We start from the raw sequence: 22,399 nt of genomic DNA, 5'->3' as shown, positions 1-22,399 counted from the left end.
TATATATATATATATATATATACATATTGGGTGGGGTGTACGTTTACTGTATGCAAGTAATGTGTATTATGTACATTATTTGTGTGAAGAGGGTGAGGGATGTTTATGATTTATTTATTAAAATCTAAATTGTATTTTCTTTAGTTAAGTTCTTTAATTTGTTTAGCTTTAAGTTGTTGTTTTCCTATTTGTTTATTAGTTTAGGTTTGACTGCCCCACTTTCTTGTGTGCATTCACTGTTGTAAAAGTGTAACGTCAAATAAATATTATTATTATTGTCATAGAAACTTTAATAACGGCCAGTACTTACACATCTGACATCCCCTTTGGAATAAGCTCAATCGTACAAAGTGGATGCTTTCCCGGCTTTGGATGAAGTACACTCTGGGGAAGCTCTGTGGTCGACTGGTTTAGTCTCACATAAATTTCTATGGATTTTTTGCTCTCGTCCTCACAGACCTTGGTAGTGTAACAATGACCAACCCATGTAGTTTTGACATCAGAGCGACTTCGGCTTAGACTGCTTGGTGGAACTTCAAGGCCAGGGTAGCGTACACAGAGATAATCATGACAACCCTCCTCATCTTGGACACTGGGGTCTTTATTCAAGATCATACCATTAAATCTAATAAATAAAAGAAAAGCATTACGAATGTTTGGTTATTGGGAATACAATAATTCATAGGATTTTATATTTTGACCCAGGAATTGAAATTATAATTACCATAAACCAAAACCTGTTCCAAGACTATCTACAGTATTTTTTTCCTAAATAACATTCTTGAATTTAATTCATAAAGATACATTGGTTATTATTGTTTTAGAGAGTAATTTGTCATGGTGAAAGATGTTCAAATTTCCACCTTAATCTTTTGTAGCCTAAAACCATAATACATACATACATTCCTCGAACCTTTTTTAATGTATAAATATGAATAAAGTATATTTGTACAATTTTGATTGTAGATTCTTTAATAACTACATAAATGATACTTTAACGTACCTTATAGAGCGTTCTGTACAGAATGTTTTTGGTAGCCTGAATACGCCATGGTAGAAATTATTGTCTGAATCATCATGATCAGAGTACCAAACAATTGAGACATTTCGAATGATGATAGTGTCATCTTCTGATACAGCATTGAACGCTGATGACATTGACAGAACTGCCTGCCAACGTTCCTTGTAGGTGCTTATAACATTTGTACCTCTGAGTTTCTTGGTTGCCAGCTGAGAGAAACATGTAATGGGCTCAGACCGATGTTCTAGACATATGTCTAATTCAGGAGTGAAGTTGAACAGTTGTATCTTTGGCTCAAGGAGCCCTCTCTCAAAACCTGCTGACAGTTTAACTTCCACTAAGTTTCCCATAGCATATTTTCTTTGGAACTCAACAAAGTGACGACGGTTTCCATGTCTGTCTAGGATTTCCGATGTAATCTCCTTTTTGACCAATTTTCCATCCTGGTTAGTTATTAAATTCCTTTTCTTCTTTTCTTTTTCAGCATTGTCAATTTCAAGTGCAGCATAGTACATTGCAGCACGAATTTGATGAATATCTTCGTCTTCAATCCCAGAAAGCAGGTCTTTCCACAAATCACTATTAAATGTCACAGAAAAACGTTGTGTATCAAGTTCCCATATGGAATTGTCCATTTTTTTAGGTAGAACTTCATCTGGTGGAGCTTTGGCATCATAGATTCTTTGTTTCCATATTAAGGTAATGGAGTTATCATCTTCATTAACATCTGGTCTTCTTAAAGGTTTTAGATAATTTAGGCCTACGGATCTTTGAGTGGTTGGCATGAAAGAAATTGGAAAAACAAAGCTTATACGTCTATCTGATGTTTGTTCCAGAGCAGGTAAATATGCCAGTGGCACATCTTTCAGTTGCAGAGCCATCATTAATGTCTTGGTCTTTTTCTCGAAAACCTTCGCATTTGAAGACTCAATTGACGAATGGTAGCATATTGAACTGATATCTTCCTCCGTATATGGTATAGGCTTTCCTTTGATGGCCGCTTCGATAAGACGATGGACGACTATGTCGATATAGCGTCTTATGGGAGATGTAAAATGAGTGTAGAAATGAAGTTCAAGAGAGTGATGACATAGGTCCAAACCACCAGATATGCTTTGACCGGAACAGATGTAATTTGATTTTTCCTGTATCATATAATAATGTGTCATCATCACAGATAGCTTAGGATGTCTATTGTCATTGCAGATTATGCTAATTATTTTCATCATGTCAGCAGGACTGGCATCTGTACCTTGCTCGATGTCATTGACTATGGTAACTAACTGGTTCCAATCTCTTGTCTGCATGGTAATAGTGTTGTTTTCTGCGCCACAAATGCAACCATAATTACAGTTACACTGTGATTTATCTATGTAATCCTGAAACTTTCCTGACATCAGTTTACTATTTCTTATATCAGCCAAGTGTTTCAATTGAAATTCTTGTAACTTTTCAGGATCTGGTGGGAGTTGTCTCCTTAGTGGTACGCACTGTGGAAACTTACCAATCAAATATTGGGCGATGGCTTTGTTGGCAAGGATCATAAACTCCTCAATGAGTGAATGTGCAAGAGGAGAATGTACATCTTCTTCGCCATCATCTACATTGTAACTGTATCGACCGTCCTTCAACCTAGCAGCGCGAGATTTCTGGGCTAATTCATTTAATTTATGAAGCCCATCAACAATGGATCGCTTAATATCTGTCTCGTGTCGATTGTAAATAACATCTTCGACCTCCTCATATGTGAATTTTCTTTTGGACCTAATAACTGTTTTAGTAATCTTTGTACAATTAGTATTTTTGGCACAATGCAGACCATCTTTATTGATGTCCATAAACACAGATATAGCTAACCTATCTTGTCCAGGTTTTAAACTGCACAGGTCATTACTGAGTCTTTTTGGCAGCATATTGATAGGGGCTGCAGACGCCGGGTAGTATGATGTCGCTCTCTTCTGAGCATCATTATCAAGCAATGAATCTTTTGAAACGAAGAAACTCACATCTGCAATATGAACCCCAATTTCAAAACGATCGTCTGCAAGTTTGCGAATGCTAATTGCATCATCGATATCCTGACAATCTTTGGGATCAATAGTGAATGTTTCGAGGTCTCTGAAGTCACTTCTCTTTTTTATCTCTTCATCTGGAATTGTCCAAGCTTCAGGAAAGTTATCGTCGAGTTCCTCTCGAACTTTACGCCTCCAGGTATCTTCAACACCGTGGACGAGTTTGAGAATATGAAGGCCCTGCTTCATAGTATTCCCCGGCTGAAGCTCCTCCGTAACAAATCCCAAAGGATAGTGCATTTTGCTGGGCCATTTCCAATATCGTACAACAAATAGTCTGTGTCGGCGATCTTTGTTAGTGACCTCGACATTTCGGTCAAAAAGAAATTTGCCATCTTTATTTAGATTATAAATTGCAACAATGGTATTCTCAACCGATGACGTGTTTCTGTTTTCCGTTTTAGGCATGCACAGTTTTGGGAATGTTCTGTTGACGGGTACCATAAGGCCGTTGCTAAAAGGATCTAAAGTACAGACTATCTTACATAAATATGGATCTGTTGCTCTCCTCAGGACATGAACAACACGGCCATATATTCTGTCGTTCAAATTTTCATCTTCTGGCTTAATTTCCGATAGTTTAATGTCGACTTCCTCAAGAACGTCTTCATTTTGCTGGATTTCTACAATAACCTCATCGTTGTTTAAAGCCCGTCCTCTATTATGCTTACTCATAATAAAGATGATGCCTGGCACATCGTCCTCTAATGTTGTGGCATATACCTTTCCTTTCACATCAAGGTGGAATTTACATCTTTTATATTTCTCAGGTTCTGATTCAAGAAGTGGTTTGTATTTTTCCTCTGAGGCTTTTTGGTCTAATTCTTCACTACTTGTGTCTGTATCTGGATCATATTCATCAAAAAAATCTGCCCCTTGCAGTTTAGATTGATCTCTTTCTGGCACGAAAATCATTTTCACTATTTCTTCTAATTCATCTTTTTTGTTTTGATCTAGTAAATGCTTCTCTACTCGGATTTCTTCAGTATTTAGTTGAAGATCATTTTCATTGTCTTTATCATCACTATCACCTCTGTTATCTTCAGTTAAACCTTCTATATTCTTGAGCGGCATTTCGTTATTTACTTTAGCCTCATTTAAGCCTGATGAAGAATCACTTTTTTCAACGTCAACGTCAGTTTGAAAGGTTGTGTCATACTTTCTTTCTTGTAAAACGTGCCTCCTTAGCTCCTTCAGAATGGAATCATCAATCTTTTTAATATCGATTTCTTCCTCATCTTCTGACTGCCATTCTTCGGACTCCTGAATCAGGCCAACCTTTGGTGGGAAAAATGTAAAATCACCACTAACGTAGGTTTCATCTTCTACTTGGTCTATTGTGGATAATGGAGGGTAATCCTCGCTAATCTGCCTCTTTGGTAAGGTGTCAGATAGTTTCTGCCAATACGACGGTTCTGGTATTGTTGAAGCTACGTTAAACTGTTTTAAAATACCAAGAGGATGTTCGTTGTCACGCTTTCCAGTGTTCGCCATTGGTTTGAATGGAGCTGCAAATGGATTCAGTGTTTTCACTGCCTCAATCTCTCCACGTATTCTCTGGAGGGTGATGTCATGTGGATACAGACTTTTGTGACGCTCGCATCGCTGAAGAAACTTTTCCCAAACCTTTGAACAACGTCCAATGGAGCACATCGCTATAGGATCTCCAACAATCACCAAATGAGATTTAGCACGTGTAAATGCAGTGTTTAGTAACTTTTCATCCGAAAGAAACCCGTAATAAAATTCTGCACTTTCATCTGGGTCATTCTGCTTAGCAGTAACATGAGTCTTCGCCAATGTCAGCCTAGTTCGCACGACGCTGATAAACAGAGCTCGAAATTCTTTACCTATATGGACAAATTATGTAATCGTTAGAAGGCGCAAAAGGATACGAAAAAATACGCATTTTGCTATTAGTGAAATGCGATATTCATAGGGAAAGTCTGTAAACAGATACCATGACGTTGAAGTGAAAAGCAACAACGTAGAGCACTATTTTAGTGACATATTAATGAACAAACAGATAAAGGTCTTAAAAAATACAGCATAATGATTAAAATCTCCTTGAATAAATATAAATTAGGGCTATTTAAATGCGATAATTTCGAAAGAAAATGTTATATTTTTATACCATTATTGCCTGGTTTTTAGTCACATGAATACAAGCTTTGGCTCTGAGAAGCTAGGACATAGAGACTGTTGTTAAGATAAAATATGTTTAGAGACATGAGTGTGTATGTACACATGCCCATAGTGTTAGGTAGCAAAAAATATATATACTACCGTACCTTGTACATTTCGGACACCTTCAACTGTAACGTGATTTAACTTGCGTCTTCTGAGTTCTTGTCGAATTTCACGAACCTGACAAAATATATATGTGTACGAACGTAAGGTACATTATAATGTTGTGAATAATTAAGGCAAAATATAATGTTGTTAGGCCTAGTTTCGTGACTGAATAATATAGTAATATGTAATTATAATAACGTAATTTCCATCTAAATAACGTTGCAAATATTATTGCAACGTTCGCGAACACAGACCTTATATACGAATGTCTGTGGCAGGGACGTAGCCAGGATTTTTAAAGGGGGGGGGGGAGCCATTATGCGAATTACGTATGACCCCGGCGGGGTCAAGGGGGCGAATCCCCCTGTGAAGTAGCGCACTCTGAACGTTCTTAGGACTGTTTGAGAGGATAAAGTAAAAATTGCAATAGACGCATTATAAATAAGCAAAAAAATAATTATATAATAAATCAACAATGGCAGATCCAGGAATTCGAAAGAGAGGTGAACCAGGGAGGGACTTTCACAGACCGAGGAACCACCCACCTCAGCCCCACCATGGTTGGGGCTGAGACAAGAAAATTTATGATTAGGGCATCTCTAGATGGCCGGAAATTACACTCTCGCACTTTAATTTGAATTTATTTTTCCCTTTTTTCCTTAAAAAAATGAAGGGGGTGCCTTGAATCCACCTCTGCTCAAAACATTCTTTATCCAGAATAGTCATAATCACGAAAAATGGACATGAAAAACCAGATCACATCCTAAAAACAAACAGCAGTCACTAGACATACATCAGGAGCCGACTCGATGGAGTTTAATGTCATACCCAGGGAAGAGCACAGATCTGTTTTGAAAGGTGGAGGGGGAGGACATTTTGTAAGTCGACACCCACGCCAGCCCCACAATGGTTGGAGCTAAGGTGAGAAAATTTGAGGAAATAGTACCTCTAGATGGCCAGAAATGACACTTTTAGTAAAATTCATCATCATCACATCACCATTAGTCAAAATGAAGCGCCAAAAGAAATTCTCATGATAAGAAACTTGCAAAAGGACAAAAACGAAATTGAACCACAGTATCGCATTTCTATCTTAAAAGACCTGGCCTGAGATTTATGGATTTAAGATTTTTTTAAATCACGCTTAGGCTTATGTGTTCTATTAGGCATATGTATAACGTGTACTGATGCATATTTACATGTTTAGAAGTATTCATTTTAAGTGATCCCAGGAAAGAATTTGTATTGGCTCAAGAATAAGCTTTAAAATTTTAACACTGTGTACAAAGGGGGGGGGGGGAGCCGCGGCTCCCACGGCTCCCCCCTGCATACGTCCCTGGTCTGTGGTTATAATAACGTTTGTGTTTGCTGGGAATTTTGTAAGAGCTTCTACCTGGGAATCGTACGGTGTAACAACGCCGATGTCTATTGTCTCTCCCCATTCGGATGGCCAGTTACGACAAAGGTCCTCCACTCTGAATCCAAGCTCCACAACCTCATCTCTATTCAAATATGATGTCCCCACCAAATGATCTTGACCCCTCACTGCGTAAAAAGATAATGGGTACATATTGGGACATGGTGGATGGGTCTTCTTTGAAATCAGCTTTGTTTTGTAGTACATATCCGAGACGAATGATAGAATCTCTTGACACGTTCGGTAGTTGAAATGAAGAAGAATGCTGTTGTTATCATGCGCATTGCGGTAATGCTCATACAGACGCTGAAGAATTGATATATTGAATCCACCAATACGCGCCACCTCAGAATAGACCTATAAAACAGTTAGTAATAACATAACTTTAGGTTTAACGTTTAGGTATTTATTTATTTACCCATAGCTAGTCAATAAATGAAAGTTAAAATGAAAAAAAAAAAAAAAGAAATACAAAATTACTATTAGTTGTGACGACTTCTTTGGTACTACGAAATACATTAATATGGCTTAAATTCAAGTCAGTTATATAATCATATTGAATAAAAAGTGTAATGAGTAACCGAATGAGAACGTCGTAATCCCAACTTCTTACCTTTGGACTCATTTGGATATGGTCTCCAGCAATAGCTATGCATGTCTTCCAGTCAGCCATTGTTAATGGCATGATGGCTTGAGATTCTAGTGCTTGGCCTGCTTCATCAATCAGTATATGCGTAAAATGACCCTTTAAATTTAGTCTGGCTAAATGTAAAGTCATATTGAGTGTGCATATGACGATACGAGATCTCACTACGTCTTCTTTGGTTGGTAAAGTGACCATCAGTGTTTTTTCGTCGATAAGACAATATTTTCTAACGACGGGATCGATGGTCTTGAGACGTCGTTTTGTTTGATATACACGCAAGAGGGTTGGTTTTGGACCATCCTTTGAGTACGTTTCGAGATACTCATTTAAATGCTCCTTGATGTATAGATCTGCTCCACTGAAAATTGAATGATATATATAAATCATGATATGAAGAATATGTAATACGGCTCACAATTATTTATTTATTTATTTAACTTTCTTTTATGAGGGTAGACCTTAAAGCGAGGCTGACTCTAAGATGCCCTCATAACAAATACAAAACATACACAGTAACACGAGTAAAATACAAATGGCACAATGGAAAAAAGATTCTCTATAAAATCTGAAACAGTTGTAAAAAACAATAAAATATAAAATTTATTTTCAATATTCAATAAAATTATGCTAAAAAATAATTAAAAAAAACAATCTTTAGCTGGATTTAACCGCTTTTTTAGTTCATTTTTTAAGAATAAAATGTATTGCTGTTCCGCATATTATTGGGAAGTGAATGTGAGGGACCTTTGTAGCTAAAACTACTTTTAAACATTTGAGTTCTCGGCTAGTTGGGCAAATGAAATGACTACATGCTCTAGTAGACATGCTTCTGATTTGGACTTTGGTGAATAGTTTGCAGAGGTAGTCTGGACCGACACCACTAGCAGAACGGTATGATAGGCGGCCAAGCTGTAGATTGAGTCTGTGTGAGAAGTTGCAGGGGCGGATCCAGAGATGTCCAAAAGGGGGGGGGGGGGGGGGGGTTGCCGAAATTTGGGCCGATCAAGACAACAATGTCCTAGGGGGTCCGGCGGCATGCCCCCGCGAAACTTTTGTGTTCTAGACGCCCGAAAATAACATTTGAGGCGTTGTGGGCTATCATTTCTTTTCTTTTTCTTTCTTTTTCCCCCCCTTTTTTTTCCCTCCCAAAAAGGGCCGCCCCCACCCTAAATCCGCCCCTGAGTTGTGAAAAGCGTTGTGAGAAGGGTGGCTGATGGTGTGAATGGGTGGGCTTTTAGTACGATATGCAGTGCTTTGTATAAATTTTGTTAGTATTTATTATGGACCTGCCTCCCCAAACACCGCAACAGTAATCAATATGGGGAAGAGTAATGGTGTTATAAATAAGACGTGTTGTGTGTGTCAAGAGTGGATTCGTGCTAGGAGAGTTGTAGAGTAATATACAGTATTAATTGATTAACTCGCCCCAGTCCTGTAGAAATCTTAACCATCGAATATTTCTTTTTAAATGTTTGAACTCAACCTTTGAATGTAAATTAGTATAATTTGTGTTCATTCGTAATTTAAGAAATAATTATGTTCTTTTTGTTCCTTTTACTAGAGTCAATGTTTAGAAAAAACGGGTATATTATTAAATTAGGTTTTTTACGACAATTTAATTTCGACCAATCTAATTCACACACTTCGTCGTAGCGTTTTAGGTGTGATTAGTTGAACTCATAATGCCTGTATGTTTTGTACCTTCTTGTTTTTTGGTAAACAAATAAATAATACAATAATAAATAAATATATATATGTATATGTAACGTTTAGGCCTATACTAAATATTGTCACAAACCTATTTGACATTGTGCAAATCAAAACTTTTGTATCATGTCTACGAAGAATTCTCTTCACTGATGTTGCCATAGTCAGGGTTTTGCCTGTGCCAAACGGACCATAAATGACTAATGGTGGTCCTTGGACCTTTGAAGATCCCGCTAAGCACATGTACTGTATTGCTTGTTCCTGACGCCAATTTAGCTCCTGGTCTTCTCTATCACCCTTTATCGGGATATCAAGTGTGTTTCCAGGGGTTGGTAAAACTGCTTCCATATGTTCCAAACTATCAATGGCGAAGTGCATTTGGCAGAAAGGAAACCGGTTAAGCTGGAATTGAACTTCGATTGTTTTCGTAGTGCCCACTTCAAGTTTGAGATCCTTTACACAAGAGGCGTACAGATGTACGTATATGTGGTCTTTTGTCCGACCGTCGATCGTCTCATCGGACACGATTTGAAGTTCATGAGCCTGATTCGATTTGGAATCAAATTTGCACAATATATTCTTCACTGACTCCATGATCAGTTGACTGGATTCAGAATCACAGTTGAGAGTTTCAGTTAGCACAATTTTCCCATAGAGTTCGCCATTTTGGGCGATAAATAACTCGGAACCAGCATAAGATTCGATAGTGATGTCTTTACTTATATACATCTCAGTTATTGTATTGAACCTGAAATAGAAAAAGAAACTTGTACTATAAAAAAAATAGAAATTTTGGCAACTTATCTTATTGTCTGGTCATGTTTGTAGTTTCAATATCCCTTTGCTTAACATATTGTTTTAAATAATAGCATGGATTATATCCTACCTGTTGATTGTTTTCATCCTATCTCTTTCTTCCAGAGACACCATTTTGTGCATTCTATGTTTGTAATTCTCTTTGCTTAGTATACCTACATTCAAATCATCAATATTTAGATTCGCGCTCGGTGGTTTGTATTTTTGGAAGAGACTTTCTTCAAACGGTTCAGGTATGGTCGGGCGCAATATCTCCGTGTTGCTTGTGTCCCAAATGATGGTAGACTCAATAGCACTTAATTGTTTCATAAATTTAGGCCGATCCTCCTCAGCGCCGACATGAATCGAAAGTTTCCGAACCAAGACTGGCTCACTCCCGAAGTCAAACACAACCCATTGGTGAAAGCTTCCGAGCATGTTTGAGTTAAACTTCACATCAATACTGTATGTATATCCATCTGCAATCATACTTCCTGGGCAAACCTGCGGACTAACTTCACCTTGTGGATGTGATAAGAAGAAGTGAAGACGATGTTCGTCATACAGCAACCCGACACGTTTTAATCTCTTTTCCTAAAATACAGTATATCAATAGGTAAATTTATATCAGTCTCTTTTAAAACACATAATTAGGTGAATATTGTGAATTGATTCCAAGTAACAATTTTAAAAATGTTAAAAGAACTTACTCCATCGACACACTCCACCTCGAATGTCCAAGATTGATGAAACTCTTTAGGCCTATCGGCATTCCGTTCAATAGCACTAATAAATGAGTTGAGCTTCTCTTCACATTTAATCCGAATTCCTGGCAACTCTTTCTCGGTTATCTACAAACAATAACGATTTTGTTAACAAAGTGTAATATACCGTACTTTATAGGCTTTACTCAATTTGACTAGGGATTAGGATTGGTGTGCGCCCTAATCATCATAAACATTCCAGGTAATGATATTCCAATGCCTTTGGTTTAACCTTCCAGAACCATGAAACATACGATACTTCGCATTCTTCGCATTATAATAATACCATGACACGTGATATATTGCAACATAAAATATACAAAAACATACCACTGTAACTTCAGATGTCGATAAGTTGTACTTAAGCAATAGTTCGTCCATGAATGAGAAGAGTTTGCTCTTCATGGCCTTGTGTCTTTTCATGATTCGATATTGGTGGCGCTCTTTCCACTCTTCCAACTCTTCTTCGCTGTGGGCCTCAGTGCAGGGGTTGTTAGCTGGGTCTGCTTCAGAGTACGGACACCGATTTTCTTTGTGTCTAAACAATTTAAAGAAAAAACATACGAAATATATAAAAATTGAAAGAGTCTGAAATCTATTGTAAGCATAATTCCATGTAGTACATTCAACAAACGCAAACTCTTGGCATAAAGAAGTTTTTTTGCACCAAAGTTCAAATATGTGATATCCATCAATAATAGTACATGGATGCAGAACTAATCATGTATAAGATTTATACATAGGCCAACATTAAAGCGGAGGTTTATATATAAGTACAGTAGGCCTACTATAAAATTGTGTTTCATCTTACCTATCGCACATGACGTAACGACCATTTACCACGTCAAGTGGTGGACTCCGGTGATTCCAACTCCTTTCCGTATCAGAGTTTACACATTGTTTGTGCTTCAGTGTGTTAACGTGGTAGTTAAGATGTTCCACTGAATTGAAATTCATCTCGCAGTAAGAACAATGATAAATAGTAGATACACGTTGAAGGCGCTCTACCGTTCCGGTTGGTCTCTGTTCGTCACTGGAGGTCTTCTTGCCTTCAACTACCTCTTCTAAGTTTTTGACTGATGCACAAAATTAAAAAATCGTATTTGTTTCAATTTTACCTTTATACAAACAAAATTAGAAGCATAAAGTAATTATGTATAGGTTTTGACCTTTAGGCCTATATTTATACGTAATTTATATAATAATATAAAATAATATTAAAAAATTAAAACATTAATTGTACTGTATTGAAAATTAAAATTGAACTGACATTTGTGTTTTGCCATGAAAATCCAAAGTTTCTGTTCCTCTTCAGAGTGGCAAAACATGCATTGCTTTCCATGTATATTTCCGTAGTCACATTTCCCTTCTCTCTTACATATACTAGGTGTGATATTAGGTCTAAGATCTGGATGTCTCCCGTTTACTTTGCTCCACTTTCGCCGGGATTCATTGAACATCAGGCAAATCTTGTCCTTCCAGGTATGCCCAGCACCGCATGTCATCGGATTTTTAGAACTTTTCTCTTGTTGCTGCCCTCCACGGTTCCAACACGTGCCACACACAAATTTCAATGTAAACGGACAGGTTGTCGGTTGTTTATTTTGCGCGACATCTGGTGTTGAGACTTTTACGGGTGTAACAGCATGGTTGATTGTTGGCGCCATTATTCGGCAATGTTCGACAAGAAAGTCTCTATTAATGCCACCATGTGTTCGTTCCAACTTCCAAACTTCAAGTTCTATGACACCGTGAGCAAAATTACATGTGTCGCCTCTGCTGCAACCGTACGCTCTGAAATAATGTCGACACTTATTTGCTACGTTGTTTTGAAGCTTAGGCCGTATGAACGAATACCGAATCCTTCCGTTTTCAATTATTTGGTGGGCTAATATCTTACATTTAGACCATTGATGTCTTGAGAAGTGGTGTCCACAATAACCAGGATCACTGCTGTTTTGATAGCTTATGCAAGGTGGCTTTGAATAAAGACACTGTTGGCATATATAAGTGAAACATCCTTTCACGTTACTGAGAAGAGCACTGACCAATGTCGACTGATGACTGGCAGCTTTTAGGCGCTGGTTTTCTTTGGTTGAAGGATCCAATAAAAGTTGACGACCTTCCACTTTGAACGTACGCTGTTCATGTATAATTGGCACGTGAGTTGATTGGCGGCCATTTATCGGTGACCCTAATAAAGGAAATTGTTGAGCCGAATTTGAATTTATATTTGGTTTAGTAGTAGGCTTAGCGAAGGGGCTTGAGGGCACTCGTGGTGTCGGTAGAGGAAGATGGGTAGTTGAAGTCTTGTGTGTCTGGATCTTTGGTGAAGCTGTCCTAGGTTGTAAGACTTGGGAGGTACCAAATGATATCGGCGAATTAGAATGATGTTGCTGGTCACGATCAGCAGATTTAGGTTTTTCGTTATTTGAAATGGGCTGTGCTTCAAACATTGTCGTGCCTGGTTGGTGAAACCCGGAAGCTGAGGCGGCTGTTTCTGGGCTGTGCGTCAAAACAACACCACGCTGTGACTGAAGTCTGATGTTTGGGCTTCCGGCAACCACATTTGCTGCACCACTTTTCGACCGAACAGGGTCTAATTTCAGATAAAGCACAACTTCACTACGATTGAATACACCATTTCTTTCTGCATTCCAGACAGTTATTTCCTGGATAGTGTGTGGAAATATACAGCACTCTGTAGGAACCTTGCATGGTTTGTCTGATTGATAGAAATTGCATAGTTTGTATTGTCCTGTGAAATTTTTTTTGACACGATCACGGATTTGACACCAAATAGAACGCTTGAATATCTGGCTGGCTGCAGTGTCTGGGCAAATTAAGAAGTCTTTTAAACAGTTGTGGTTTTTCATTTTCTCAAAGTATACATGTCCGATCCGTCCATAATAGGATGTGTTTGAAAAACAATTTCTACAGGCGAGTTTTAAATTTAAATCTTTGACCCATTTTTTTGACGGTTCAGATATAAGAGCGTTGTTTGAAGAAGTGTTTGGAATTGGAGGAGCATTATTTTTATTAACATCTTGTTCTGTAACTATAAACGAGAATATACAATTCAAATAATGAATGACATTTTAAAATGAATATTTTTATAGCTTCTAAAAATACTCTTAGAATTGGTTGGCAATATTGTTAAATAAATAGAAAATAATTAATGAAAAAATGTTTCAAATGTTCTCACCTCTAAGGATGTGGTGATTAGTAGTATTATCTCTTGTGTTGTTGGCCTGCGACCCATTCTTTGGTGAGTTTTTCGGTGACCCCTGCCCAGACTAATATGGATGTAGAAAAATAAAAAGTAAAATGTATACCGCGTGGTATCTACAGATATGCTTGGATGTGTTCATAATTGATCATTTCCGGGCATTATGTGGTATAGAAAATAGAGTAAACTTTATTAATTGCCAAGCACACTCAATAACCTGCTGCGGGTCACCTGATATTTACAATCTGGCTTTGTAGAATTTCTACATTACCAGGTCTACCAGTGATTATCCAATACATTTAGTTAGAATCTTCTGGTCACTTTTTTTGTTTTTGGTATTACAATAGATTAAATAGATTGTTACCATATTTCTACGCCTTCTTGTTTTGGTAGACCAATCGCCTGTGTCAATATCATCTAGGGAATCGATTCCACCTCCGTGTGCCCCTGACACAGAGGATGGTAGAGGAATTTGGATTGGATTAGAGATTTCTCTTGGACCTGCATTAAAACATTGTCCTAATAAAGTAAACATAGAACTGTTTTAGAAAATATAAACAACAGTGAATTGATCTGGTGTCTTTCTATTGGGAAAATGCCTTTGCATAATATTATAAAATGTATTCAAGATAACATAATGCAATGTAAGTCTTATTCAAAATCAAATTTTGCTCTATAGTACGGTATTACACCCATTAAATTGTAACACATTCGTCGCCAAATGCAGTTTGAAGTTGACTAATTTTCACATACTGAATGCATGTATAAGTGAACCAATAAGTTAAATCCTTGTTCGAGCTAATTAGTTAATTTGGTGCTAATAGGTTGATTAAAAATCATCAAATATCTACCAGATTGTGAATTCTTTAGTTTAGATTGAGCCAACTCTGATTCTGAGATTTCACTAGCTATGCTAGTATCCGAACCGTATTCGTCATCATCTTCGTCACTTTTCCGTGTTGATGCGGTGTAAATATCATTGGCCGAACCTGCGCAAGTAATAGATTTACACAATTACAGCATAGACTTTGTTAACTCAGCTATAGTTAGCTGTAAGCTATTATTCATATATGAAACGTACACTTCTGGAGGTCTCGCCACTCCATGTTACAAAAATATATAGGCCTATACAGGAGTGTGAAGCAATAACTAAGGTTGAAGTAGGAGTAACAGTATTTCTGGTGTGAATCAAATCAAGGACTTGTTACCAGTGGGGTCTGTCTGGAGGTCGTAAATCACTAGACATTCTAATCAATATCAGAAAAAACAATGTTTTCTATCTTACCAATATTTCGTTTTAATCTTCAGCTCTATAAATTTGTGTCTCGCTACTTTGTTTTCATTTTTGAGTTCATATAATTAGTAACTATTGTATTATTGTCAGAATTGCAGTGCGACTCCTTTTGACGCAAAATAACAGCTATTAAGTGAGCAATACATTAATAAACCAAACCAGTGAGTGAACACTCCTCACATATTTATAACTGGCCTAATTTTTTTCAGCTAAAATATTAACGACCAACTGCAAATATACCAACTTCAAAAGATACATTCCAAACGAAAAATAAAGTACTGTATGTGGAAACGTACATCAATGGGAAGGAATTGATTTCACTGGTAAGGAAATACCCTGGCATTAGAGCATTTATACCTACCGGATCTCTTTCCATTAAAACCGCTTGAGGATTTTTTAAACTTCTGTTTTCCCTTCTGTTTCTTCTTTCCACTCTGCTTCTGTAAAATTTAGGAAACATGTTACAAAACTAATCACAGTGTTCTGAAGTGTACTGACATGTGATGAATATTAGCATAATACCAATGTTTAAAGTACATGCATGGCAATACAACATTGAAACCAATAAATGGATAGGGGGTATTTCTTTTATAGACATAACCAAGACAGACCATAATCAATCTAGCATTTTAGCTATCTATATGACAAAAATTGTTAGATACAGCAGCCAAAATAAGTGATACATTGATGGATGTAATAGATGGATGGCTGGATTTAAAGTGTGTAAAATTTTAAGTGTAGAATAAATACAGTACGAGAGACAAATGAATATATTAATCTCTCGTGTGTTCTACTTTCATAGTTTATATTACTTAACTATTGTTATTATTACTCTACGTTTATTTGTTATTTATACATTTTCCATTATTTATTTAAGTCTTATAACTATTTTAAATTTGTTCTGTACATCCTTGTTTTCAACTTACCTTTTTAGTGTACTTTGGTTTAGCTCCTTGCAAATTCCAAGATGCAGAAATATCATCAACACTGTGGTAGTTATTGTGTCTAATATCGGTTGCTTCTTGTGCCGGACCCCAAAAATAGTAACCGAATTGTTTTAGCTTGTCTACAAGAGCTGCAATACGCGAATTGTTTTCCCTTTGCTGATAAAACAATTTTTAAATGTTTTAACGAATATTTTTCAGAATATCTTAACATAAATACAAACAATCATAGTTAAAATTCATCTAAAAATCTAGGAATAATTGCTTAACCTGCCATTTAGCGTTAATTGAATCATTGTGTTCAGCAGCGTTCTCAGCTGGTTTACAAAGAAAATAATAGCTTTAATCGTTTATGTCTTACTTAGTATGCCAACTTTTAAGTATGCATGTTTCTTTAAATCTTTACTTAAATTATTTTGCATGTTTACCAAAATTTAGTCCTATAATTATGATTTTTTCAAGATTTGTTAAATATTTTGGAATCATATAATATTTTAAAAATTGCACACACCTGAGGGGTGAAATGGTTCAAGGTTGCCATGCACTGCTGGGGGCGTCCCAGTGCAAACAGTGCTTGTGCTTTGTCTACTCTCACGTGGTTGTAGGTTGGCTCATGCGAGAGAACTAAATTGAACAAATAGCATTATTTAAGCGACCGACATAAATAAAACACATTATTACTGTATTGTGGTTTAATATGTTAAAGGGCCTATCCAGGATTTTTCGTTAGGGGTGGTGGTGGGGTGGCTGGGAGGGGGGAGGGGGACGCGCCACCAAAAATTTCGAATGTTAAAATCAAAATCATCTGAGCACCACCATGTGAGTTGACGCGGGTGTGGTTGTTCAAGTAGTATGTTCAGAGGTCTTCAATAATAGATTAAATTCAAGCCAACTTACAATGCTATTATTTCAGTTATAAAAAACTATGCATGTTAGTAAAACTTTAAGTTGGAAGGGAGGGGGCGGCGGATAAAGCCTCTTTAGCCCTTCTAAGACCGCACTGATTACGTTCAGTTGTTTATAGACTGAATGACATGGGTAAACTTCTGTTTTACACAAAAATTCGTGATAGTTGAAGGCATATTTTTACATATAAAATTTGTTTCAAAGACTGGGCGCTCCTAAAAATAATTTGCTCAAAAATTGAATTTTAAATAAATTTGAACTGAATTAACGTTACGTTACCTGTATCACAATCTTTAACAGCATCTGCATAGTAACCCTGGATAAAATACAAGAATACATATATATGCCAAAATATTTACATTATATACCGTATTCAATTAGCTTCTACACGTCACATTTCATTATATATATATTTTAATGTGGACGTATTTATTTATTTTATTTTTTCTGTTATTTAGTATTTCTGTTATTTTAATAGTATTCTAAAATGGTGCAAAAAAGAATCTACAATTAGCTATTTATGAAATAGTGCGTCTAGCCATGAGCTATTGCCACATTATTTATTATCAAAACGCCAGTAATCTCAGAGAAAACGACAAATCATTGTGAAGAAAAGAAAGAGATATAAAATGGCCTCTATGAATCAAAAATGAAAGCAAGTTTGGACGGACGACCCAACTAATTTTAGATGTCTAATTCCATGATTTTGTGGAATAAAGTCCAGTCACAGAAATGGAACGATCGGCCCAATTGACTTTCAAGTGGAAAAGACATTTTTGACTTAAATATGCTGACAAAGACTTTTTTGGAAAGTATTGATACTAGCGCATTCCCACTAGCACACTGATAATGTATAGTTCAACATGAAATATTATGATATCGAGGAGAGTAGTAATGGTCGACTTTTTTTGCATTTATTGTATTATTGGATGTCGGGAAGTTGTGCATGAACAATACCAGGACAAATGGCACCACTAGAACAAATACAAAAGCCGATGTTTTCCAATTCATGCATGGATGTATTTGTGTAGAGAGTGTGAGGCGGACCAGAGGCACTGAGGACGATTCAAGAAAGGAATTATAGGAGAATTTTAAAATATATACATACAGCGACAGAACAGCCAAAACGAATATTGTAGCACATACAGTAACTCCTTACCATTTTGAGAAGGCACTGTATTCGTTTAAATAGCAAGGGTTTGTCGTCTTTAAACCGTATATCATCACCACAGGCAAGTAGGTCTTGTGTGAAGCGAAGAGCGTTAGTGAAGAGGATACATGCATTGTCATAAAAAGCGGCATTATACAGTTCTTCGGCTTCCGCTGCGATGTCGCGTTTCAGGTTCCGAAAAAACAGCACACGCTAACAGACAAGATGTTATGTTAGAAATTACATTCATGTCTACATTAACTACATTTTGCAGCCAAACAATGATTGGAAATGGTGAAGTAAGATCATGATTTTGGGGCATCTAAATGAACGATCGTGCCACAGACGATTAATAATGATAAATAATAATTAGAATAAAATTAATAACAATTATTTTAATATTATTTTAATTATTATTATTTTAAATAACAATAATAATATTAATAATATCAATAATAATAATAATAACAATAATAGGCTTTAAGAAGAATATAATACCAATAATATTATGAGTATTGTCATCGTCATAGCCATCATCATTTTCATCAACATCGTCATCATCATCAGCCATATCATCATTATAATTATATTTATTTTTATTATTGTCATCATCATTTATATTATTAAAACTATTAAAAGCCCAACAGAACAAAATGCCCTTTTGGTCAGAATTCTTCACCGAACAATCTAAATTTAATACTTGGCCTACGGTATGTAATTATTATTGCAGGGGTTCTCAACTGTATCGCATATATGGGCCAAAATTGTTCATTGATAAAATGTGAAGGGTCATTGCAAGAGGTTTACATGGCGCGCAGCGCCATGGAGCGCCGCAGGTGTGAGCTGGGTGAGGGGGTGTCCCCCTTCGCGAATTATAAATTTTTTGAAAATAATAAGCTGCTAGACGCTCATACAAGGCATCTTCACCTAAGAAAGTAACGCTTGTTTTGGTAATGTAAAAAGTCAAAATGTTATATATATATCACACAAACCGGGTCATCAGTAATACAGTATTTCTTTGCTGTTTGCTGTGATACTTCTTCCGATTTGATTGATTAAATCGCTACAATTTTTGGGGCAATATATAGGCCTAGTCGACAAAACAGAATGCAAAATTATTAAGGTTAGAAATCTAGGCCCAAGCCTAAATGAAAATATTATTTCAGGCTTGTTCTCGCGGGCCGCATAACACAAACTCGCGGGCCACCAGTTGAGAACCCCTGGTTTACTGATAATCAAGACTTATGTAGTATGATTAGTAGCCTATCAATGCGGTACATCTCCAATATACTATAAATCATGCAAATTTAATGAAAAACTAAATGACAACAATACAAGATACATTATAAGTCGATAAATAAAGATTTCTCCATTCTGTCTCTCTAAGTACACTAAAAAATCATAGTCTCAACAAACCAAACATTCTCAATCAAAATATAGATGCATCGATAAAAATCGGTACATTATGAAATGTTTAATAAATGACCAATATGCCAATAATTTACACATACCGTATTCATGCTTGTGTTTGAATACGTTAATAATAATATAGCAATACCATATGCAAACATGCATAAAAACACAATAATATAAATAAACCAACCAAAAAAAAAAAAAAAAAAAAAAAAAAAATTAAATCAACACTCTTAAACTTCCGACCCGTGTAGAATATGAACACCAATAATTAATATTTATAAGCTTGAAATCATGGTGTGTTCTGCTCACCTCTCTTCTCGGAAGAACATCAAAATCAGGTTGTGTTCTAAAGAAAATAAAACAAGTTCGTTAGTCTGAAACATGTCAGGGTGTCTGAAACATGAATATATTGAAAGCGCCAAAACATAATCTAAATCTGGTCAAAGTACGACCTAGACCTACTACAGAGGTTAACTAGAGAGTATTATGTTCATAATTTACCTAATATTTTTCATGTCTTTTATTAATCAAAAGTAAGTATACTGTATGCTTTTTAATAATCAAATAATAGGCCTATATGATTATTGTTATTATTAAACATACGATATCATTTGTCTATTTTAACCATTATATAATATTTTTGAATTACTGATATTTAATACTGTAATTTTTCTTTTTCCTCGCCAATCAGTTGTTGTTTGCTTTGTTTTTTTCATTTTAATTTTTGTTCTTTGTATGATTGTTACTTGATTGTATTATTATATTATAGCTACGGACTACTTTTGAGTGCGAAAAGTATTGTTTATTATTTTATTTTATTTATTTATTTTTTATTACAGCAAACTGAGAACCAGTGCTCACAATCTAATGATTGAGAGAGGTCGGTATATTATACCAAAAATTATCCCCGATGAGAGAAATATGTAACCATTGCAATTCTGGTGAGGTAGAGGATGAATTGCACTTCTTAAACTGCACTCAATACTCTAACCATAGAAACACTTTATTTTCGAACGTTAGGGATGGTATAAACAACTTGGTAGCTTAAATAATTATGATAAATTCATTAGTCTCATGAGTAGTCAAGATTGTGACGTTTTGCTGCCACTCCTCAAATTTACACGAGCTGTTTTTACGAAGAGGGAAGTCTCTGGAATTTAGTGCTTCTTGTATTGTCTTGTTGGTAACTTGTGTTTCTTTAATATTGTCTTATCAAGATGTTCGATGTATCAATAAAGTACCATTATTATTATTACCACCGTAAAGGTGTGTATCACTGTTCTGAAAGTGAGTAGTTCTAATAAATACTATATTGATACTGAATACTGACCATGGCCTACTACAAAGGTTAACTAGAGAGTACAGTATTATGTAACCTCTGATACTGCCAAATGCGATTATTTTAATAATTTCATTATATCTTTTGTGAGTCATTGTCCCAGTACGGTAAGGGAAAGCTGCATGTGTCTTATTTCCTGTATTATGTATGCTGGTTCGTGTACCATTCAGCTTTGTGATGTTCTCGTTGACTTGGAAAATCCCATTTCATTGGGATTTTCAACGTTGTGTTGAAAATCACAGAATTATTCAAAAGGTGAATACGATTAAATGTACTTTGAACTTTTAAACTTTGAGGATATGATTTCAAGGAGAAACAACAAAATGCAAATGACGAAACGACGGCTTTAACAATAATAATAATAATAACTCAATGTCATTTATTGTGCATTGGTGTTACGGCCTATGGGCATTGTGCATTCGTGTGACTGATAACATATGACTGGAAATTCCAAAATTCAAACGTTGGCAAATCATAAGAACCTGTCTTACTCAGAGGCCTAGGCCTATATGACGAACTGTCAGAATTGCTTTGTAATGTCATCCCTCTAACTCGACCGCAACGATTATAGCATTGGGCCTATATAATAATTAGGTTATACATTAATTTGGCAGTTTCCTTTATCTGATTTTATTATAGCACTACAAAATATCGTTCGTCACTAACCCGATATTAGGCCTATATTTAAATTCCAGCATCCACAATCAATTATCATCTTCATCATTATCACTATCAACCATAATAATAATAATAATAATAATAATATTATTATAAAAATAATATTAGTATTAATATTTTATTATTATTATTACTGTATTACTATTATTATTATTAGTAAAGTCACCACCACTAACGTAGTACCCTTCTATTGATTTGTCTTCATGGCCTACAAAACAATTCAACTTGCCTATATTGAGGGCCTTATTCACTTGATATAACCACAAATAAAATTATATTAAAATCTAAATACAGTAACCACGAAACAATGAAAAGAATTATCAACACATCAAGATTTACATTTGAGGTAATACAGTATTGATGATAACACTACAGTATTACCGACATTGTTTGAACTTTGACCTTCACATTTTGAACCATTACACTTAAACTCTACAATACATTAATGATTATTCGATAGGAATATCAGATTGTAGTGCTTATTCATGTTTTAATCAGAATTAGGCAAAAGTCTGTAGGTCTACGTGTGCAACGATTAACTAACAATTCACTTTTCTTTATGTAGGCCTACTGTATCGCATTACTATTTAAAGCGGGTAACACTTCCGGCAAATTTGATATGCAAGGAGGAGGCGGGTGAGGGACACACACCAGATAAATGAACATAATTTAAAAATGGCTATATAGACCTTAATTAGTTTATATATGCTACACGTTATATATATA

The 22,399-nt window shown here is 35.8% G+C and overlaps 1 protein-coding gene across 1 annotated transcript in view; it reads right to left on the bottom strand.

Annotated features, from left to right (window-relative positions):
* Window positions 1-22,399, bottom strand: part of LOC117114260 — a 30,889-nt gene that overhangs the window by 5,839 nt on the left and 2,651 nt on the right. The window contains exons 3-23 of the mRNA XM_033257865.1: window positions 19,966-20,002; window positions 18,250-18,453; window positions 17,370-17,406; window positions 16,696-16,808; window positions 16,167-16,343; window positions 15,602-15,680; window positions 14,798-14,935; window positions 14,311-14,465; window positions 13,923-14,013; window positions 11,988-13,775; window positions 11,529-11,793; window positions 11,048-11,255; window positions 10,664-10,804; window positions 10,045-10,547; window positions 9,250-9,906; window positions 7,419-7,809; window positions 6,782-7,162; window positions 5,385-5,460; window positions 1,004-4,943; window positions 311-625; window positions 42-46 (exon numbers count right to left, since the gene is read on the bottom strand). Of these exons, the coding sequence (XP_033113756.1) occupies window positions 42-46; window positions 311-625; window positions 1,004-4,943; window positions 5,385-5,460; window positions 6,782-7,162; window positions 7,419-7,809; window positions 9,250-9,906; window positions 10,045-10,547; window positions 10,664-10,804; window positions 11,048-11,255; window positions 11,529-11,793; window positions 11,988-13,775; window positions 13,923-14,013; window positions 14,311-14,465; window positions 14,798-14,935; window positions 15,602-15,680; window positions 16,167-16,343; window positions 16,696-16,808; window positions 17,370-17,406; window positions 18,250-18,453; window positions 19,966-20,002 (9,701 nt within the window). The remainder of the gene's footprint in view (window positions 1-41; window positions 47-310; window positions 626-1,003; window positions 4,944-5,384; window positions 5,461-6,781; window positions 7,163-7,418; window positions 7,810-9,249; window positions 9,907-10,044; window positions 10,548-10,663; window positions 10,805-11,047; window positions 11,256-11,528; window positions 11,794-11,987; window positions 13,776-13,922; window positions 14,014-14,310; window positions 14,466-14,797; window positions 14,936-15,601; window positions 15,681-16,166; window positions 16,344-16,695; window positions 16,809-17,369; window positions 17,407-18,249; window positions 18,454-19,965; window positions 20,003-22,399) is intronic.

The sequence above is a fragment of the Anneissia japonica genome, unplaced genomic scaffold (assembly GCF_011630105.1).
Source record: "Anneissia japonica isolate Jap-2015-1 unplaced genomic scaffold, ASM1163010v1 scaffold2994_len2133135_cov197, whole genome shotgun sequence".
Classification (NCBI taxonomy): Eukaryota; Metazoa; Echinodermata; class Crinoidea; order Comatulida; family Comatulidae; genus Anneissia; species Anneissia japonica.
This window is presented reverse-complemented; position numbering and strand designations above follow the sequence as displayed.